This window comes from Cyprinus carpio, chromosome B23 (genome assembly GCF_018340385.1).
Source record: "Cyprinus carpio isolate SPL01 chromosome B23, ASM1834038v1, whole genome shotgun sequence".
Lineage (NCBI taxonomy): Eukaryota > Metazoa > Chordata > Actinopteri > Cypriniformes > Cyprinidae > Cyprinus > Cyprinus carpio.
The window spans coordinates 10,891,643-10,914,300 of NC_056619.1; the positions used below are offsets into that span (position 1 = coordinate 10,891,643).

General features: G+C 37.5%; 1 protein-coding gene and 1 long non-coding RNA gene across 2 annotated transcripts in view; both read right to left on the reverse strand.

Moving 5' to 3' along the window:
- Window positions 1-380: 380 nt before the first annotated feature.
- LOC109048065 (zinc finger protein PLAGL2-like) overlaps window positions 381-22,658 on the reverse strand; it is a 42,230-nt gene continuing 19,952 nt past the window's right edge. Inside the window, exons 2-4 of the mRNA XM_042750902.1 lie at window positions 8,762-8,838; window positions 7,030-7,454; window positions 381-5,890 (exon numbers count right to left, since the gene is read on the reverse strand). Coding sequence (XP_042606836.1) covers window positions 4,417-5,890; window positions 7,030-7,337 — 1,782 coding nt within the window. The 5' untranslated portion in view covers window positions 7,338-7,454; window positions 8,762-8,838 and the 3' untranslated portion in view covers window positions 381-4,416. The remainder of the gene's footprint in view (window positions 5,891-7,029; window positions 7,455-8,761; window positions 8,839-22,658) is intronic.
- LOC122141960 overlaps window positions 381-22,658 on the reverse strand; it is a 28,920-nt gene continuing 6,642 nt past the window's right edge. The window contains exon 2 of the long non-coding RNA XR_006158239.1: window positions 381-3,392. This is a non-coding gene — a long non-coding RNA (uncharacterized LOC122141960). The remainder of the gene's footprint in view (window positions 3,393-22,658) is intronic.

Genomic DNA, 22,658 nt, shown 5'->3' on the forward strand with positions numbered 1-22,658 from the left:
GAAGTCGGAGCCTTGGCTGTTCTTGGAATACAAGAAGACTGTAAAACCTCAAATTCCTCCAGATTTAAGTCATTTTCACATGAGGAATGATGGTGCGTTATATATTGTTGGTGGGCATTTTGGGCCTAAAACAACTCTTTGAGATGTGAAAGTATAGGTTTGAGGTCCACTTTATAATTAAGCCTGGCTATAGCTCAGTTTTTTATTACTTGGAATTGTGCCCTTCTTGTCTTTTCATTTGTGTGCTGTGGTGTGGTTTCCTGTTCTGGCTGTATGGTATGTGAATGGCAGTTTTCAGCCATAACCAGCCTGTTTCTTCTCGCACCCTCTCCCACCGCTGCAGACAGGAAATCAGACGCTTAAAAAAAGGACGCCAGAAATAAGAAACCGTGGGTTCATCTTTTAATCATTTTAACATAACATACATAAGTCAAATGGTACAATGTACTGTACAATAAGTAAATAGGTTTGTTGTAATGTCATCTCTTTGGATCAACCAATATACAAATCTGTCAACTTTACAATGCAGCAACTGACCGCAGGTGAGCTGTGTAACAAAAAAAGCACAGTTTGTCTCCTTTATGCATTTCTTTTGTACAATTCGTCCCGTCAATCATCTTCTCCATGTTACATAAAATAGTGTAAGGATGAATATTCCATTTTTTTTTTGTTTTCACCTTTTTTTCCAGAAGTCGTTGTAATAAGCAAGTACTAAAAATAGAACGACTATATTGCTAAACAAGTTACATAAAAAGCTTGGAATGCAAGACTTACATTAAGCTAAAGTATATCAAACTACAAGTGGATTTTGTCCTCTGCGGACGTACCCATTTTCTCACTATAAGCCGAAAGAGCATTTTATTGAATCATTTTTCCTTTTCTTAAAAGTCAGATTGTTTTGTTTTACCCTAGCTTGGTTACCTAATAATTTCCCTTAATATTTTTGTTAGTATTTGGGGCGTAAAGGACAAGTGCATCTTAACAAGAGAGGAAAAGGTCAATTTAACTTGCTTAATCTGTCTGTGTTGCAGAATGTTGCTGGTTAAAAAAAAAAAGCAAGCAAGATGCTGAGTTCCAACTATCCAGGCAGTTATTATATAAAACTTCATTTGAACCAAAAGTGCTTTTCTGGGGGCAGAGAGCTGGGAACAATTTCACACCAGTTGAAAACACCTCAGTTATAGATGGAGCTGGAAACTTTATTTTTTTTCCGTTTGTTTGTGGCAATGATTTTATCAGAATTCAGACACAGAGAATGCTTCGGAGCATGTTACTCTAACATCTATTTTAAGATTAAATGACTTCCTCAAATGTATGACAAGACAGCATGGCAAAAGGGCCAATGCTGTTAATATTAGTGAAAATCTATCTAAAATACTGTTACTCTTTTGGGAAAGGAGAAAAACAACAATTACATAAAGATTAATAAACTCTACGCATCAAACTAATGGCACATACAAGATCAAATACAAAATTAAAAACATACAAACATACAAGGCTGAAAAATACTCTTTTTAAAGGTTTAAAAGTGCTAGAATTCAGATCAGCTCACAGAAAACCTGGGGAGGACAAACTTAAAAATTGCCAAAAGCCTTCTTTTATTGTTAAACATATATCTTCCTATTTCTTAGAAATAAGTGATAAATGATACATTTTGATAGCTTCAAGCCAAACTATGACAGTACGTTCAATTCAATTTTTTTAAATAGTCAAATTCATTTTAAATGACCTTAAATTATTATTATTATTATTTTAATTATTGTTAAAATGCCCAAAAAATCCACGAATGCCTATTAATCAATATCAGCCCACTAACAGAGCAGGATGTAGAGAAAACTCACTAGGCGTTCTTATGAATCAATTATTTCTAGCAAAAACACTAACACTAACTCGATTATTCTTCAGATAGCAATTGTGCAAAAATAAGTTTCTTCTCCCCAGGTTTTTGGTATGAAAAACAAAAATAAATAAAAATAAATGAGGTGATGCGTTGTGTTGTTTTGAGGTCCTGTTTCAACAAACAGAAAATAATATAATGACAAAACGACTAGGCAATATCCCAATCAAATGTCCCATGCTTTGAATGTCAAAGCCCAGGCTGGTGACTTCTTTGTGTCTCTTTTCAGACCCTTTTCATAAAATGTTCATTCGAATCAAAGCAGCTGAAGAACAGAGAAAACGGACAAACAGTTCACGTGTACTACTGTGCATGTTTTCTGCTAAAAGATCATTTTAAAATGTTTCCAGAGTGGTCTATGGTTGCTGGCAACCACAGCACAAAGAGCAGCATAATATTGTTTTGTCTTAGTTTTGCGATGTGGCCTTTTACCTTTCTATGGTCTTTCCTGCTTGTGAGATATTCACATTCACTATAAACACAGATGTGGACACAGAATAGATTTAGCCAAAGGGATGAGGTGAAGAGAAAGAGAGAGAAAAATACATCTGTTTTGTATGAGGCACTGCTTTCACTGCTGGTACGTTGATCATCATCTGTTTCTTTGCACACAACTCTTCCTCACATGGCCATTGGTAATGAATGATTATTTGGTAAGAACTTATGCAGTCCACTTGCTGGGAAATGGCAACTTGTAAGAGACTGTATGACAAAACCCCTCAAATTTCCTGTTTTCGTAATATTAAACTGAACCTACAGCAACTGGAATTGCGGTTTCAGACATTTCAGTGCGATGGTGTATATGATCGTGGAGGTTAAAAACTGTACACACAAATAGACAGCATGAGTCAGGTCTGATCGATCACTGAGAACAAAATACGCAAACTGAAACCTGGATCACATTATGGGCATCTAGTTCATGCTCTAAAGATTAAAGACTAGTCCATTCTACTGGATTATGCCACTATTAGTCTAGTATATGCAGGTAAAATCCCATCTTATTCATCTCCTTTGACTCAAATGGAAAAACAAGGAACAGGAAAAGCTATAGGGAAAAGCTAATACTTCATCCATTTTGTTCAATAAGATGCAAGATACATAATTCTGTAAACTTGCTAGACTTTTTTTTAAATCCATCAGCAATTTTTTAATACAACTATCTAAATTACAAAATGTACTGAAAAAGAAGCAATTATAATATATATTTTTGATGTGGTACTTCGTACACTGCAAAAAAAAATCTTGTTTTTGTTTTGTCTTTTTTCCATTCACATATACCAGGGTTATCATTACAATGTATCTCTCTAAAATAAAAACCTACCTAAAATACTTTTTTTTCTTAAAATACATATATTTATATCATGATCTGGTGGGATATTGTTGCCACGGAGACTTAAAATTAGTGCTGGAAGGAAGAAAACCATCTTGAGACTCGTATTGCTGTGGAGTATTCAAAGGTACTTGGGTTGTTTAAACTGTGTGTTTGTGTGTGTGTCTAATGGCAGTGTCTTTTCAGGAAGCATGAAGGTAGAGTGGGGAAAGGGAGGGGATTTCAGTGGGTCACCTTGGCAACCCAAAGAGGTCAAGTGCCTTCTGCTGTAAACAAAGTGCTTCTTTTGAGAAAAATTGTAAACCTGTAAGATAACGTAAAATGTATTTTGCTTTAGTTCTGTCAGTGATTACATTGTACCAAATGAACAAATTGTGCAGTTTTTTTTACCCTCTTTGCCTTTCTATTTTCAGTCCCTCTGCTTCTTTCACATAAAAACTAGGTACTGACCATTCCAACAAGTGTAAATTTGTATTATCAACACAAAAACGTTGGAAGAACACATTTTTAGATATTTTCATCTAATCAGGTACAGAGTATTTGTTTTTAAACTGCTTTTGAAATCCATATGTGAATCTGTAATAATAATGATTTGACTGAGCCAGATATTAAGTAATAAACAACAAAATTTGGAATAACCAATTTCACTCCTTCGTTCCTTCACTAATTCTTCCACTCCTGGCCATGAAGACGGTTTTAGTTTAAGGGCAACCAGCTATTACCTGACTTAGAATCTTAATAGAATAGAGATAATATAGCAAAGTCAGGCCTCACATTTGGAAAAGAAAACAAAATTCATATATCACTTCAAACTAATCTTTCAGAGTCTCAAAGACAGATTATCTTTTCTACATTAATCTTTTCCTTTTTCTACTAATATTATTACTTTATAAAGTATGCAGTACCATGCCTTGTGGCCTATGATGCTGCTGTCTAACTACAAAATTGTAGGAGAGGGGATGGTGGGAGAGGTTCAAAAGGGTATTAAAAAATCATAGCTAATAGACAGCCTAAATAAAAGCTCCATGATATTTCATATGCTTGCTTTCCTCCAGGCTCATTACAAAGCTGTTGTGCGCTTTTGTTAAGGCTTCTATGTGTTCAAGTGTTCTACCTCCCCACCCCTAGGGGGAGCACTAATGCTCCTCTGCCCTGAGCCCCAGTGGCAGGCCAGGTTGGGGTGGGGACCTCATTGAAAGGCCTGGTGAAAGCGAGGCAGAGTGGTCGTACTGAGGCTAGAGCTGAACACTGGTGGGAATGGGTGCAGAGACCCAAGACCGAGACCCCCACCGGAGCCTGGTTGCTCCTGAGGTTGAGGTTGCAAAGAGGTAAGAGGCACTGCAGCTGTGGCTGTGGCAGCATGTGGTTCAGCAGCATGCGAAGATGCTGACAACGATGAGGAAGAAGAGGAAGAAACGGTGGAGGATGTGGAGTAACCCATGACCAGTCCTCCTGAACTCATGGGGGCACCGTAGGGTTGCAGACTGAGTGGAACAAAGCTCAGCAGATGAGAAAAGTCCATGTTAGCAGCACACAAAGATTCAGCAATGACAGCGGGGCTCTTGGACATGAGGGGGTCCCCGCAAAGTTCATCCGACAGTCCCGCCGGAGGTTCCATACCCTCCTTATTGGGCGAAGCTGCTGAGTGGGGGTTGGTTGAGGGTGGCGGAGGAACTGGGAGTCCACTCTGTAGATCCATCAGGAAACTCTCCATCTCCACCTTCAGGGGCTTCTCCAGCAGGTATGAGGTAGATCCGAGCTGGTACTTGGGCGGTGGCTGAGGGTGCTGCTGTTGCTGGTTTTGCAGGGTTGTCTGCTGCTGGTGTGGAGGTGGGGAGTGGTGATGATGGTGAGGGTGGTGATGGTGGTGATGATGATGTGGGTGATGTTGGTGCAGTGATGATGGAGGCTCCATATGGCAACCCATCCCCATAGCAGTAGATAAAGACCCTGGAACCAGTGAGTGATGGTGGCCCACACCCGGATTGGACATGGCCTGGAGATGATGAGGGTTGTACATGCCCATTGGGAAAGTGGTGGCACTATGGAAGGGCTTTGCCATCATCGAGTCCTTGGTAGGTCCCATGCTACACATCATAGGACTTATCTCTTCTTTCACAGCACAAGGTGGAGAACCAGACCCAAGTAAACCCAACATATCCGGAGACTCTGTCTTGATCTTCAGCAACTCCTGCGAGTGGCTCTTCTTGACATGCCGTGTCAGATGGTCCTTCCGCCCGAAACGTTGGGCACAGTACTGGCACAGGAAGTCTTTGCGTCCAGTGTGAACCACCATGTGTCGTCGAACATCCTTTCGTGTGTAAAAACGACGATCACAGTGGTCACAGGGGTGTTTCTTCTCCTTGGCACCACCTGAAGACTTGCCTGAGTGGCTCTTGAGGTGCTCCAAGAGTGCAGGCGTGCTCTCATAGCTTTGCAAGCACACCTTACAGGTAAGATCACCGGCTGTGGCTGAGTGCATGGCCATGTGGCGCTTGTAGCCCAGCTTTGTGTTATAGTGTTTGCCACACTCCTCGCACTTAAAGGCCTCTTTGTTGGGGTCGTGAGTCTGCAGATGGTTTTTCAGGTGATCTTTGCGGTGAAACATCTTTTCACAGAATGAGCACTGATGAGTCTTCTGTGGGGAGTGTGTGGCCATATGCCTACAAAGGAGACAAAGACAGTCTTTAGCTAAAGACTAACAGACAAAGGTACATTGGAAATTTCTGTTAAACAAATTCATCATCGCATTCATCAAGTTCAGGCCAGACCGCAGTGGGACGCTTTCAAGCAGAAGTGTCTACTCCTGCCCCTGGATGACCACCTTCCAGCATAATTTAGTTCCAACCTGCTACAGCACAACTGTCTGGAAGTTTCCAGAAATTCTTCAAAACAACACATGCGCATGACGCTGCTGCTTACATAATACGCAAATGCGTCAGCCTGCACATGCATCGTTAACATGAAGTGGAAGCAAGTGCATGCGTCCTGATACTCTTTCCACAATGGTGACACACTGCTGCAGATGACAGGAGGAGAAGAATTGTTGAATAAAGTCATTATTTTTGTTTTCTTCGCGCACAAAGAGTATTCTCATAGTTTCCTAAAATTACGGTTGAACCCCTGATGTCACATGGACTATTTTACCGATATCCTTGCTACATTTCTGGACCTAGGAACATTGCAGTTGTGTTGCTGTCTATGGAGGGTCTGAGAGCTGTCAGATTTAATAAAAAATATCTTAATTTGTGTTTTCCGAAGATGAACAAAAGTCTTAAGGGTTTGGAATGAAATTAGGGTGAGTAATTAATGATAGAATTTTCATTTTTGGGTGAACTATCCCTTTAATTAGGGTTTGAGCTAAACTTTGCAGGACAGTGGCCCTCCAGGAACAGGATTGGACAATATCCCTTTATACCAGTGGTTCTCAATTCCAGTCCTCGCATACCACCATTCTGCACTATCCTTTTAACACAACAAACAACACAAATGATAGCAATGAGAGAATTTGATCATAGGGATGAGCTTCATATTTTCACTCATGCCAGACCACAAAAAACTGAGCAAAAAAATACACCTGAAAAGATTTCTGTGTTAAAGAAGGTAGAGCCCCAGAGCACTCCCATCTATGATTATTTAATCGCCATGGACCAATGGCAGTTCAAAGCCATTTAACAGCCAGTGGAAAGTTTTTCATAAAAATGCTGTTTTGGCCAGATTTAATTTAAAATGACATCACAACAATTCATTCTTCCATTACACTAGAAGAATACTGTGGCCTTTACATGCAAGTAGCACCTACCTAAAGAGCTTATATTTGGAGCTGAAAGCCTTAAGGCAATGGGGCTGGGAACAGTGGAAAGGTTTCTCTCCTGTGTGACAGAACGCGTGGAGCCGGAGCTTGTCCTGTGAGCTGAAGAGGGCACCGCACACCAAACACTCGTTCCCACTGCCTCTCCCTTCCCTCTCCCTTTCTTTCTCGTTCTCTGTCTCTCTTTCCGTCCTCCCTGCAGCGGGACCTCCAAACACTTTGGTGGCGCCTTGTCGTTCCTCGTCCTCCAGCGTCAGTGTGGCAATATGGTGTGAGGCATCGGCGGCAGCTGCTGCCATGGCAGCCCTAGGGTGCCGTTGCCATTGAAACTCGGCCGTGGCTGCCTTGCCTTCCAGGCTCTGGTTCGATATTGCGGCGACGTTTAAGGGGATGCAGGCTCCAAAACTGTCTGCTATCTGTACAACATGTGACCAATGAAACCAAAAATGATAACATAAGATAATGCTGATTATTTTTGTTGTTAATTTTAAGCATGTGTTTTTTCTTATATGTAGGGAGACAGCTAAACAGCACTTACCCTTTTTGTATGTGCTGAAAACTTGAGGTCATGATATACTTCAAACGAAGTTCGTTTTGTTCTTTGTTTGGGGAGAGGCTGAGCGACGGTATATTTTTTAGCACTACTGGAGTCGGGGTGTAGATTAATGTAAACGCGTCGCGATGCTCGCGCAACAACGAAACACAACTAAACACAACAACGAAATGATGACGTGTAGGCAATCTAGGTGAGACGGGCACAAATGGTCAGAATATTATAGACAAAAGAATAATGATTAGCAGCAGTTCAGAGTCAAGTATCATGTTTGCAATACAAAAGAACCATTCCATTTCCATAATCAGTCCTTTATGGGAAGTTTGAATGTCTCATAGTCTGAAAACTTTGGAGTCAGTTTGTTACTTTATTAGTGTTCATTTATTTTATTAAACTGGATAAACTGTTATACCTTTTTATATTTTATGCGGTGTCATGATTTACTTTTGATAAAAACAAAGGTTTATGATTGTATGTTCGTTTGGCATTACATTTATTGTAGGCTATACCCTTTAAATTCGCTTATTGAAAAAAAAACAACAGCAGCAGCAGTACGGTGTAACATTTATTTGAAATACATGTATTTGGTACTTGCTACCTTATATCTTCACTCTTTCCTTTCATTCTTTTCATGGCTTTGGAAAACGTGTCTCGGATGTTATCTCTGCGTCACTTTTTGAATAACTCCAGGTCGTCGACACCAAGCTTCATTGCAATTTCTTTCTAGGAATTAAATGCTTTCTCTGAATTTTTAAAGTATGTCCACGAGCGATCGTACATGTGCGGATATATCTGTGCCAGCTCGGCTATTCGACACATTGTATTTATGTTGCTAGTGATAGGAGATGTTGTTCTCTTGCCTGACCTCCGTCGAATGAGATACGAACCGGTAAAAAAATAGCACGTCAAAGAAGGCAGAGTTTCAGAACACATCCACCGATTGCGTAACCGCCACAGACCAATGGTTTCTCAAAGGTATTTAGTAGCCAAAACGATCTCCTCCAGAAAGTTTGCTTTGGTTAGCTGTTTCAAACTGCCGAAACGAACTCTAAACAAACTTTATTTTGGCCTGATTTTGTTCGAAATGACGTCATATCAGTTCGTTATTCGATTTCGTTTGAAGTATATCGGGTCTTTAAGTTAAGTGCTTTTCATGTCTTTTTCATTTACCTTCACGCTCTCATCCAGTCCCACCTGCCATGACTGGGGCCGAGTGGGTGACAATACTGCTCATCATTATCTTCACCCTTTCATAAAAACAGAATAAAAAGACATACATCATTGATTAGTGTTTCTTTTCAAATATTTTTTTTCTTCAAATATTTAAAAGTAACACTTTAGGTTTGTTAACATAAGTTAACAGGATCTAACTATAAACAATACTTTAACAGCATTGATTAAACATTTAATCACAAGTTGTACATTTTACCATTATTTGCATTAAGAATTAAAAATAAACAATATTTGTATATTATAAATATGTTAATAAATCAATCTACAATTTATAATTATATACATGAATAAATATTAATAAATACTTCATGTTCATGACATTTCCAACAATAAAAGCATTATTTATCTGACATTATGGGCTCCTTACATCAATATGAGGGGAAAATGTGCAACTGCCTGTGGATATACTGTTAACTGTTCTAAAACACGTTTACTGTGTCACTATGCTAGCTAGAGGGCAGTAATGTACAGAACTCTTAATAAACTGGGCAGTACCAGTAGTTGGCAATTCTTCTCTTGCTGTACCGCATCAACAATTGAGGTGCACAAAGTAAGCTTTGTGTGTCCATGCATGTTCTGTCATGCATGTGTGTACATGTACTCCAGTGTTAGGAAACAGTCTAAGGCTCCTGTAATCCTAAAGCAAATACAGACATAATGCTACCTCTAGGGATGTCAAATAAATTAGACCTTAAATAGCACTACACGTTACACAGAAAAATGTACACTTCCGTAAAACCCCATGGCACCAGTATCACATGATATTACCCCCCTTGGTAATTTTGGCATAGTTTATACGACCTTGATTAATTTATTATGCATTAGTTTATTATGCAAGATTCATAATTCATTTAGAATTATCAAGCATAGTGTTTAAGACCATAATAACTGAAAGACTATTTGTACTCTTAAAAATAAATATCACACCATGGCATAAGGTGATAAAACAATTCAAAGCTGTCTATAGACATTATAGGTTTTATAAATAACCTGAAATTGTTGTGTTAATTTGTTCATTAAAAAAAAATGTCCAGGTACAGACAGGGAATTATCTATTCTAGATATATTGGAGCATTTTAAAAACATCAGTATGATATTTTGATAGTTATGCACTTTTAGGCAGACACTTTTCATTAAAAATGAACTATTGTAACTAACTGCAAAGACTATCTTACATATGAGAAATCCGCAAAGCTCAGTGAAAAACTAAATTAAAAATCAAGGCTTCTTTTACACATAGTATTAACATTTATATGTAAAGTCAACATGCATTTTACTGTAATGTAATGTTAGGGACAAAATCAGACAATCATCAATGAATTATGGATGATTCATTGATTATGGATCAATGAATACAGGCACATTTGAGATGATGTACACAGGGTCAAACTCATACAGCAGGAAACCCACCACAGTACCACCCTTCTCATGCTACTGGCATATCAGTACCTCTAGGGGCATTCATCCATACTTCCTTTGCTTTAGCAGTGAGTGATACACATATCTCTTTACTGATTGTTACATTAATTTTCTTTAGTATTAAGTACTGAGCATTTAACAACATCAGCATGGAGTATTATGCATTACCATCCCTTTCCCGATGAATGCATCACTCTATTAAAGGGAGACTCCATCCCAAAATGAAAATTTTGTCATTAATCACTTAACCCCATGTCGTTCCAAACCCATAAAAGCTTTGTTTGTCTTCGGAACACAATTTAAGATATTTTGGATGAAAACAGAGAAGCTTGAAAATGTCCCGTAGACTGCCAACTAAATAACACTGTCAAGGTCCAGGAAAGTATGAAAAGCATCGTCAGAATACTCCATCTGCCATCAGTGATTAAATCGTAACATTATGAAGCGGCAAGAATACTTTTTGTACATGAAGAAAACAAAAATAACGACTTTATTCAACAATTCCTCTCCTCTGTGTCTCTGCAAATCAGCGGCATTTTGGCAATTCTAAGCAGTACGCAGATGGCGTACACTCTTCTGTTTCTGCAGCGCTGCACCGATGCATTGTTTGCTTAACGCAGATGGCGTACACTCTTCTGTTTCTGCAGCGCTGCACCGATGGCTGATACAGAAGAGTGTACGCCATCTATTCTGCGTTCTGCTCAGAATTGCCAAAATGACGCTACGCTGATTTGGAGAGAACACAGGAGGGAGGAATTGTTGAATGAAGTTGTTATTTTTTGTTTTCTTTGTGGGCAAAAAAAGTATTCTCGTCGCTTCATTACGTTACGGTTTGAATCACTGATGGCAGATGGACTATTCTGACAATGCATTTCATACTTTCCTGGACATTGACAGTGTTATTTATTTGGCAGTCTATGGGACAGTTTTAAGCCTCCCTGTTTTCATCCAAAATATCTTAAATTGTGTTCTGAAGACAAACAAAGCTTTTACGGGTTTGGAACGACATGGGGCTAAGTGATTAATGACAAAATTTTCATTTTGGGATGGAGTAACCTTTTAATTATCAGTACATGGTATGATATAGAGAATTATTTCTTTCTTGATCTCTCATGAATGTCAACCTCTATGTTTATCCATATGTTTGTGGATAAGAGGAAGTGACAGCTGTGTGGCGCTGCTGCAGTCGTCACCCAGCAGGGAGGGTGCAGGGGGTGACACTACTCCATTCAGCTGCTCCAGGGAGCCCTGCGCCATTGTCATGCTTCTCCACCGCAAACATTCCACATGCATACATCCCATCCGTCACACAGCACATCTAGCCTAACCTGCTGTATGCACACTAAAACAAACAATTCTGACACTACACCCATTTCATTTCCAAAATACTATCCAAAAGCTATCCATTAGGAAGTGACCAAAAATTTTGCGTACAAGTGTAACCAGGTAATCTGTACAGTCTCGGAGCGTTTCAGTAGAGTTTGACACATCAGTTAGTGGGGGTGGGTGCTTTATATATGGCCATCCTCTCTGTAGGCCACACAAACTCACACTCACTGAGTGCTGCCACAGAGGGGGAACTGGCCATCCATATTGGCTGCGTGAGTGTGTCTGAGGTTTTGTTTTGAGATTAAAGGGTTTTCACATTCCTCGGCCCGGGGGTCAGAGGTCACAGTGTACACCATGCTGCCTCCTGTGTGCAGGTTTAACCCCTTCTGTCCAGAGGCAGAGAGTAAGAGAACAGCTAATTCAAGGTCACAGACAGTCAAATACAGGCAGTGTGCCAGATTCTGATCAATTACACTGTTATAGTGCCTAATAGACAAATACATGAGAAATCTGCACATTTCCAACATAGCCATTTTTTTTTTTTTTTTTTACAAAGTAAAGGTCACATTCACCAGCCCTTTATTTTCATCTATTAAAATATTTAGCAGAATTTTGACTTTGCTCTTTCAATCAATAAAAAACCTTTTTATCAGGTATCTTTAACTACTATGTATTTATGTACATTTTTATGCACAATGTACTTATGTTCATGTTGTATTGCAAAACACTTCTGCTGCTATTGAGGAGGGATACGGGTAAGGTTAGGGACAGGTTTAGTGGTATGGTTAGGTTTAAGGCTGGGCTAAGTGGTAGAAGTTAGTTCAAAAGCCAAATTATAAATGTAAATACAGCAATTAATTAAAGCTAAAAATTTTAATACAATGTAAAACATGCAAGTACACCGATTTAAAGATTAATTTCAATGTTAGCACATAGTAGTTCACAAGACGTTTAAAATGGTACAGTGAGGGAAAAAAAGAAAATTAATTCTCAAATTTTAATGTAATTTCTTGCCTTTTTTGTATTCTAACCACTTATGTGGCAAATTTAGACCTTCTAAACATTCAAAACACTAAACACAATACTGTGGTAATTTGATTGAAACCTAAATTTTAATGCAAAATATCAGTACTTGGTCCATAACAAATATCACTGCTAACATGAATAGATTCTGGCCTAATTCAATGCAATCAACTATCAATAGAAGTAATGCTTACAAGATGTTCACAAGTTGGCAGAATCATTTTCTATAACTATTTTGTTTAACTTAGAGCTATTAAGCCTACTGAATGACAATTGTTACAGTATTAGGAATATGTTATTTAAATAAATATAAAAAATATAATATTGACTCCAGCAAAATACCTTTTATTACTAGAAGAAACAGAATATTAAGAGTACATAAAACCTTAAAGAGAGCCTTTTCTTGAATGTTTGTTTATGAAGATGATTTCAGCTGAAATTAGGACTGCCTACTCGTGTCATGGAGTGACTTTTAAAAATGCAAATGTTTGCAAAACATCTACCCAATCAGAGAGCCCATCAGAAGGTCAGTGAGTACACTTCTGGTGAACTTCCACCAGGTGGGAGGGACTTAGAAACAAGAAAGAGGATTTAATTTGATCTACACACAAGAGCAAACTTTACCTGTCCTGGACTCAAAGAAACAGAATCTATTCACTCAAATAGCAAACCAAAAGTCAAACTATTTAATTTGACATGCAAACCACATCCGTTTCACTTATGAGTGAGATCAAGTATACTCAGCCCCTAGCCAAATTAGAAAGTAATAGATAAATAAGCCACAAGAAACTAATAAAACACCAAAATTGAGACATTTGTTCAATAAACAGACAGGGCTATGTGAACCCAAGCCTCCATCTTCACGAGTCTCACGTCTGTGAGGGGTTTATTAACACAGAGGCACACGACTCTCAACGTGTTCCGGAAAAAAAGAAGTTCAGTTACCAAAAATAGCCCGTGAGTTCACCATACTGAGCTAAAGTGACAACAGCCACGCTCGAGAGAGGGAGACGAGCGAGATTACGAGAGTGTGGTAGTTAAGCAAAGCAACAGATGGCACGGAGAGCGAGTGAGAGAAAAGAATTTCAGAGAGGAAGGAAAGAGGAAGGAGAGAAAGAGAGAGAGAGAGAAAAAAAGAAGAAAGAGAGGGCCGGAGGGAGGGAGGAGCTCTCGGTCAGTGATAGTCACGCAGACTCCAGAGGGGAGGATGGCTAGTCATGCTTTACTGACCACACTGACAAGGGATGACAGGCAGAGGAAGGGGGAGCAACTGCAACAGGAGATGCCAGATATGAGACCTGGGGGGGACAGAGAGTATGTGTGTGTTATCTTGACGTTCAGGGGCTTAAACACAAACAAAGACAACTTTTAACCTGAGGGCCGGTGAAAAACACAATGTGCACTTTGTCCAAGTCATTTCGGACCTGTAGTTACAAATCAACACTTTTTTTTTAAACACACCACATTCTGGTCACACTCCTTTAACCCCACCCGCACGGCGCTCTCTGTGGCGCTTGCTGTGACGGACAGGTTTCACTTCCTCAAACAGTGTCCGTTTGGAATGTACAGAAATCTTAGCGGGGGTCGTGAAGAGCGGAAAGCTGCTCTCCCTTCCCACCCTACTGACACAGAGGTAAAGCCCTGCCAAACCATCAACAGTTACACTGCACTGGCCCTGGCTACCAGCACGGGATGTGGCCACAATCTGCACCGTCTCCGCCCCCCTCCACATTAAACACATCCACCAGCCTGGGCACAAACACAGGGAAACGCAGCTATACTTAGCCCCGCTGTGGTTGACCGTTACAGCAGGGCAGCTCACCTCATCTGCCTTGTGTTTGTCTCATTAGAACAGATTTGATTGGTGCATTTCATTCTTCACAATCGCTAAGGGAAGTGGTAAAGTGCACGGTGTGATTCTTCAAAAGAATCTCGCAGTGACAAGTGGATGACTAGCAACGAAAATAACATAAAATACAATAAGTCTTGCTAAAAGTGATCCACGCTTTGCAATCATATGATAGATTTAAGTGAGGAAATTCATGAAAGTCTGTGAAATCATAGCTCTCAAATCTTGATATGTATTTTTAATATGCATATTCATTTCTGGGTTAACTGTCCCTTTAAAGTTGTCTTTAATGCACAGAGAAAGCTTAGCTTTTACTCTCATTTCAATGGCAGTTGCTTGGCTGCCACAATCTTTGCTCATGTGTATGGTACATCCAGACGCAGTTTTTAATTACTACTATAATATTATATAATGTGATGTATAAACTACAAATTTAAAATCTGACTTGTATAAAATCTTCTTGTGTTTTTGACAGAGGTCTCTTATGCTCATCAAGGCAGCATTTATTTGATCAAAAATGCAGTAAAACAGTTATATTGTGAAATATTATTAATTCAAATTTAAAAGAACTGTTTTCTATTTAACATATTTTAAAATGTAATTTATTCCTTTGATGCAAAGCTATATTTTCAGCATCATTACTCCAGTCTTCAGTGTCACATGAACCTTCAGAAATCATTCTAAAATGCTGATTCGCTGCATGCTCAAGACACATTTCTTATTATAAATGTTAAAAATACTTGAGTGGTCTAATTATTATTTTTTTTTTTATCTTTTGTAAAAAAAATATTTTTGTCACTTTTGATCAATTTCATGCATCCTTGCTAAAGAAAATAATAAAACTACTGCTGTCAAATGATTAATCACATCCAAAATACAAGTTTTTGTTCACATAATATGTGTGTGTGCTATGTACATTTTTTATGTATATATAAATACACACACATGCATGTATATATTTAAGAAAAATATGTTATATTTATAAATTAAATATATTTTTATATAATATAAATTATATGACTATAAATATGTACATGTAAATATTTTCAAAATATATACTGTATGTGTTTGTATTTATATATACATAATAAATATACACAGCATACACACATATATTGTGTAAACAAAAACATTTATTTTGGATGAGATTAATCGCGATTAATCATTTGACAGCACTAAATAAACCTCTGTCTAATTTAAAATAAAATAAAAATAAAATCAGCAACCTTTGAATGCTATCTATAGAAAAAAGATGCTTTTTTCCCCTATAAAATTATGTAGTCGTAGCATTTACCAGCTAATAGGGTCATGCTTGCCAGATACACCTTGACTCTTTAAGTCATACAACAGAATCTGGTTATTTTGGGTGATGACTTACAAGTATAAAAAAATGAAACCGAGAATCATACCATATTTCACTAACAAATTACACAAACCTGAGAAAGAAAGAAAGTGCACGCAATAATGAAAGTGAGTGACTGTGAGAAAAGCAGCCTGCTCATAAAAACCTACAGTTTAAAAATAACAATAGCTTATTTGCCAATGCTAGCTAACAAACATAAAAGGTGCCACAACAGTTCCTTCATCTATGATGCCAATAAAAACACACGGCACAGCTATCTTGCTTTCTCTCACTCCCTCTCCCTTCATGTGTGCCATTCCTGTGGTTCAAGTTGGCACATATGTGGATTTAAAGAAAAATAAACAGATTAAAGTTCTATTGAGGTGGGATTGCCAAAAAACAATTAATCACGCCATCCAAAAACACTCCACTGAAAGTCTCTCCCAGGAACATGACAGAACAGATACATAGAGCTACAGCATAACACCTTTTCTACAGTATACATGACACTGTAGAAATACTGGCACAACTGCAACATTTAAAGGGATAGTTTACCCAAAATAAAAAATCCTGTAATCCGTCTTTTACTCACTCTCATGTCATTTAAAAGCTTTACGTTTTTATTTCTTTGGTGGAACGCAAAAGAAGATATTTTGAAGAATGTTAACCAAATACTTTACATATTGGTAGCCAAACAGCTGTGGCATCTTTAGACAACAAATAAATAAACTAGTGCTGTCAATCGTTTAAAAAAAATAACTAATCACACTGAAATTAATTTCCTGAAATTAATCGTGATTAATCCCACCTAACATTAAAGTTTTTAAATATACTTTTATATTGCAATAATATCACATTCCATCTTCAAATTAATGTAGAATCAATATAAAGATAGTATATTTTTAATATTTGTTTAATGGCATCTTTTTTAGGCTAGTATCACTGATATCCAACATCTTTTTTTGGATTGTATAGATGATATCCAACTGATATATAAATGATGACAATTCATTATTCATTTTCATTGAGTAAACTGAGTCTTTAAAGGGCACCTATTATGCCCCTTTTTACAAGATGTAATATTGGTCTCGGGTGTCCCCAGAATGTGTCTGTGAAGTTTCAGCCCAAAATACCCAACAGATAATTTATTATAACAGCTGGAAAATGCCTTTTTTTGGGGTGTGTCTAAAAAAGAGCTGTTTTGGAGTGTATCACTTTAAATGCAAATGAGTTGCATATTCCCGACCCGTCTTCAGAAGGCGGCATCACGTATACGTCTCTCTGCATTGCATATCTACAGCAATAAAAAGGCGGAAGAAGCAACATGACTGAGAGCAAGAGAACCGGTGTTTAGCTGTATGTTTAGCTGAAAGTGGAACGAAACAGTGCAATGTTACAGAGCTTGCGCTGCGCTGACCTATCACTGGCGCGGATCAATGGACAGAGCCAAGCGACAGCGCTACCGAATGAATCTCGCGCTTTTTTGAGACATTGTTGACGTTACATATGCTCGAGAGCGGATATAATGGAGGACAGTGTACAACTGCTGAGAGTGGAAACTATAGCAATGCATAGTTGTCAATCAACCCCCGTGGGCCCGCCTTATGCAGTGTGACGTCACACTGCATGAGAATCAAAACGGCAGGCCTAGTGAGAGTGATTTGGTTTAAAGGGGATTAAAAAATGAGGAGTGGGTGGATTTTTATCATTGTACGGTGGTTGTGTTCACACACTGCCAACACACATTTATGTCTAGTACAAGAGGATTTTGCGTAATAGATTCCCTTTAAAGCAATACTGCATTCAAGGTTGTGTTCTCTTGTAAAAAACAGCCATGGTTAAATGGCTTTGTTAGAAACTATGCCACTGAGTGACTGTATTCACAACACAGCAGCACAGCCTTGAGTGCTTTATTGTTTTTCTAAAATAGTTAATGCATATCAAAATTTAAATATGAAAGAATTAATCAAAATGTTATTTTATGAGGGAAACGTTATTAAACAGCCATCCTTCTGCTAGAAAACTGATCTCACACTAGTGGGTCATGACCAAAAAATTGGTTTAACAAAGTTAATAATTGGCTTCATGGCTGCGGAACAGTGATATACACAGTAGGTAGGTAAGAAGTGTTTAGCATCAAAGCTGTTAACATATTGTGCACTTTAGCATGACAGGAACTGTCCGTTTTGTAATTCAGAACAAACAACACGTTCAAAAGTCTCAACGTAAATCTAAAAAGTCAGCAAGAAACATTTCCGCTCCATTGATTTTATAACCATTGACCCCTCGGTGCACAAACACCACAGAGTAAACGGCTCTATCTGCATCCCCTTTCATTCATCCTTTCTTCATGTTGAAAAAAGCTCTCAATATACTTTTAGCATGAAGACATCTGGCCAACACACGGACCCCACTTAACGACGCCTGAGAAAAAAGAAGGTAAAAGAAAATTAACAGGCTTAACAAACAAAGGCCAATTAAAGCGGGTTCCCTCCCTGATCTAATTTGCGGCCAAACAATGACAGAGCAAACAAATCGATGTTTAGTTGAACGGATGTTTTGATTTAAGTCTGGTTTTGGAAGCTATCAGAAGCTACAAGAGCTGGATAACAGGAAAAGGCATGTGTGGAGTTAAAAGATATCGCTGCCAGATGCCTTTCTGATTTCCTCAGGGATTCCCCTCGTGAATGCTGAAAAAACAACTTTAAGACGGGACGAGATACTGAGGCTTTTTGGTTTCCACATAAATGTAAATAAGCAGGTGATCTGGGGACAGAGAGACAGAGTATGGTGGAGATAGATAAAAGTTTAAAGATATTTCAGGTTTTATATGTAGCTCTAGTGTATGTGGGGTTCACAATGTGGGTTGATTTTGATGTCACTGTGAATGGTGTGTGTGTGTGTTTGAGTTGAGGTGAGTCAGGGGAAACCCCTTCTGGCAGGGAGTCCTGGTGGTGACACAGAGCTCCAGAACAGCAGGCATCCTGCCAGACGGCAACGTGCCAACTCTCTTCCTCTCTCCCGCACTCTTCCCACTCCCTACCGCATCCCTCAAACATTTCTCTGAACGTTTTAATGTCTCTGCTTTATATCTCAATCACACTTTTTTTTTCATTCTGCCATTCATTCAGCATTCTCACTCATGCACTTCCTAAAACGACTGTAATACAGACGCAGTCCAAAATTAACTTGGGTGTGTGAACTGAGAGCTGGTATTTTTATTAAAACTATTTTTGTTTCAACTACTTTTTACATCGCATATTTGTGACAAATGCTTGAGTTGATCTGCTACTTATTTCTTGGTAAAACTGCACCAGAAACAAAAACGTGAACAATACCAGTCATTTTTATTTATTTATTTAGTTTATTTGTACATGGACAACGCACAATAACAGTGTTGTGCCAGAGTTAGCTATAAAGCTAATTTGCATCTGCAGTACCTGGGCAGGATGTAGTTACAAAATTACAATATTAAGTGACAAACAATACAATTCATATAACACATACAATATCACATCATACTACATTAAATTACAAATCCAAGTCAATGATCACATATCAGATTTTCCTTAAGCCATACTTTAAGCGTAGTTTTAAAAATACTAAGTGTTGTACACTCTCTAATATAAACTGGTATTAAATTCCATCTTTCTGCTGCTCTAACTGAAAAAAGCTATTTGTCCAAAAACAGTTTTCTTAATTTTAGTTGAACAGTCACCTCTAACTGATGACCTAGTCTGCCTGATATTGTCCTTACAGAAAGTCACACACTGTTTAAGAGGTGGTGGTGCAAGATCATAGTTAGTACATTAAACACATCAGCAAATAATAAAAAATTGTCAAACGTCAATAATTTATAATTTTTAATAATATTACAGTGATGATAACTCCTTGGCTTTTTAGCTAAGGTTTTTACAGCTTATTTATGAATAGTATATAATGGTTTTAACATAGTTTTACTTGCATGAGACCAACTTGTAGCACAGTAAGATAAATGAGGGAGGATCATTGTATGCAACAAGATTTTAGCAGCAGCCAGAGGTACATGTAATTGGTGCCTAATATTCCTGAAGATCACCAAACTTGCCTTAGTACTTTTAGAGACCTTTTTAATATGTTTCATAAAATTTAAGTTAGAATCCATAATCATACCCAAATATTTAAAATGTTCAACAATATTTATTTCCTCTCCTTTAACTAGAATATCTGGACAACGCTCATCAACTTTCTTGATCGAAAAAAACATTCCCACAGAGTAAGGCAAGAATGACACAGCCAATCTGAGACTTCAATGCACAGTTAGTTTGTTAGCAGCTTGATCTTTTGTCTTAGCATAAGTATAAACAACTGTATCATCTGCATACATCTGAACCTGGACCTCTGGACAAACTGTAGGCAGATCATTACTGTATAAACTGAACAAAACTGGTCCAAGAATCGACCCCAGTGGGACTCCAATATTACAGTCAAGAAATGGTGAGCATGCATCATTAATTCGTGTACATTGTTTTCTTAAATTTAAGTATGACTCCATCCATGTTAATGTATTAGTAGAAAAATTCAAACTGCATACGATGTAATGGAAAATGACCAAGGTTTAAATGCTCTACTAACTGATTGCAAATGACCTTTTCAGTTACTTTAGAAACAACTGGTAGAATACTGATAGGTCTATAGTTAATTACGTTAGCAGGGTCACCAGTCTTAAATATAGGTGCTATTACTACTGACTTCGAGGCACTTGGAAAATGACACATTGTTTTATTGACAAATTAACTAAATGAGTTGTAGGTGTACTAAAAACATTTGCATACTTTTGAACAAATACAGAGTCACAATTAAAAACATCTTTGGCCTTAGAACTCTTAGGCTGGCTTAAAATTTTTATTATATAGGACTCAGATACTTCAGAAATATTAAAAATAGTAAGATCATGATTTGGTAAAATAATATCCTTACTTCTCACACCAAATCCATGTGTTAAATCTTGAATTGAGTCTATAAAGAAATATTAAATACACTAACAATTTGATGCTTATCTTGAGTTAAACTTCCATGAACCTGTAATTCAATAGCTTTATAATTTTTATTACTTTTCTTTCGTACTTTATTGATATTCTCCCCTACTTCTCTACTATTCCCCTCTGCATCATTTATAAGATCAATAAAAAAATTTGCTTTCGCTTTTCTCAATTCCTTTACAACTTTATTACGTAAGTGATGAGATATCCTTCTATCATGAGCTGACCCTGATTTAAGCGCTATTTTTAAAGCATGGTCCCTCTGTTTCATTAACTTCCATAACTGTTCTTTTAACCAAGGCAAATTCTGCTACTTTCTAGAAAAAGTAAAATTTTTACTAAATTCACCCTTGATCTTATTAATTGTTACCATTAAACATTCAGAGGCAGCTTCTTAATTATCTGTAGACAGAGTCTCATTCCAATCTAGTTTTTAAAATTCCTCTTCAAGTTAGTTTTTAAGTCTTTTTGGTATAATATTTAGCACATTTTCCTTTTCTTGTTGATATAAAAACCTGTGTTTTGTTAATATTCTTACCACTAATATAAGATTATGATCTGATAGCCCTGTTAATAAATTTATTGACTTAGTAATTCTTTCTGGCTTGTTGCTAAATATTAGATCAATTTGAGTTTCAGATGATGAGGTGATTCTAGTAGGGCCCCTGATTAACTGTACTAGGTCAAGATGACTTACTATCTCCTGAAGCTTTTTTCTATTTGACTTCTCGTTCCAATTTATATTTATATTTGGTCTCCAACCAAAATTAATTCTTTATTTGGATCAAACCCCTTCATAAGATTTCTCAGATGATCATAGAAAATACTATTTGATGAAGGAGGAATATACATGCCCACTACAGTAAATATCATACATGGAGATAAAACAATTGTTACAGCAATATATTCTATATTCTATACTGAATTAAATTTTCTTACATTTAATGCAGTCCTTCACATATATAAGCAGTCCACCACCTTTTCCAAATTTTTGGTCCTTTCTGAATACTTTATATCCCGGGACCAGATATGCAGTGTTTGGTGATGTTTCTGTTAGCCACGTTTCTGACAAGCAAAGCAAATCAAAGTTTAAATTTGTAAGTAGCTGTTCCAGTTTTTCAGTTTTTGAGGCAACGCTTCTGATGTTTAAATGTCCCATAAAAGTTTCTCATGATTTGCTGTTTTAAACAGATGAAAATCCTTTGTCTCATTGTGTGGACGCAGTTTGGTTTTAAATTGTATTGTGTTAAGTTAAATAGAAAAGGCCGTGCGTCGTCTTTATTAAAATTAGGTCCTGGATTTTGATTAACGTCATTCGCCAGAAGAAAAGTAATGGCTAAATAACTGATTGAGATGGTTTTCTTCTCTTGATAGATTGTAAGTGCTTTGCTGGAAGAGTCACTTTTCCGTCGTTCTATATCACGTTGAAAGAAGTGAATTGGCTGCATAAATCAAAACTAGTAACAACAACTTGTGTGTCTGTCCACCGCTGATGTATGTTTTTTTTTCCCAGCAGCAGTGTAATGATAGAAACAAAAGGATAGCAGTATAGCCAATAACAATAATTTTTTTGTGTTCTATGGGGAGAATTTTGCCATTCAAAACTCAGTTTTGAAATCAAAGTGATCAGTTTTTAGTTTAAAATTGGCAGCGTTTACACCTGCAGCTCCTGTCCTGCCGTCAGCCATTTTATGCATCTCATGATTTTGTTTCCAGAATATATGTTTTTAGTGGCTTATTGAATAAATAAAATAAAATAAAATAAAAAAAATAATATAAAGTTAAGTAAATTAAAATAAAATGTATTACCTACTATTAAAAAGTCTGGGGTAAAGAAATCTAGACTTCTAT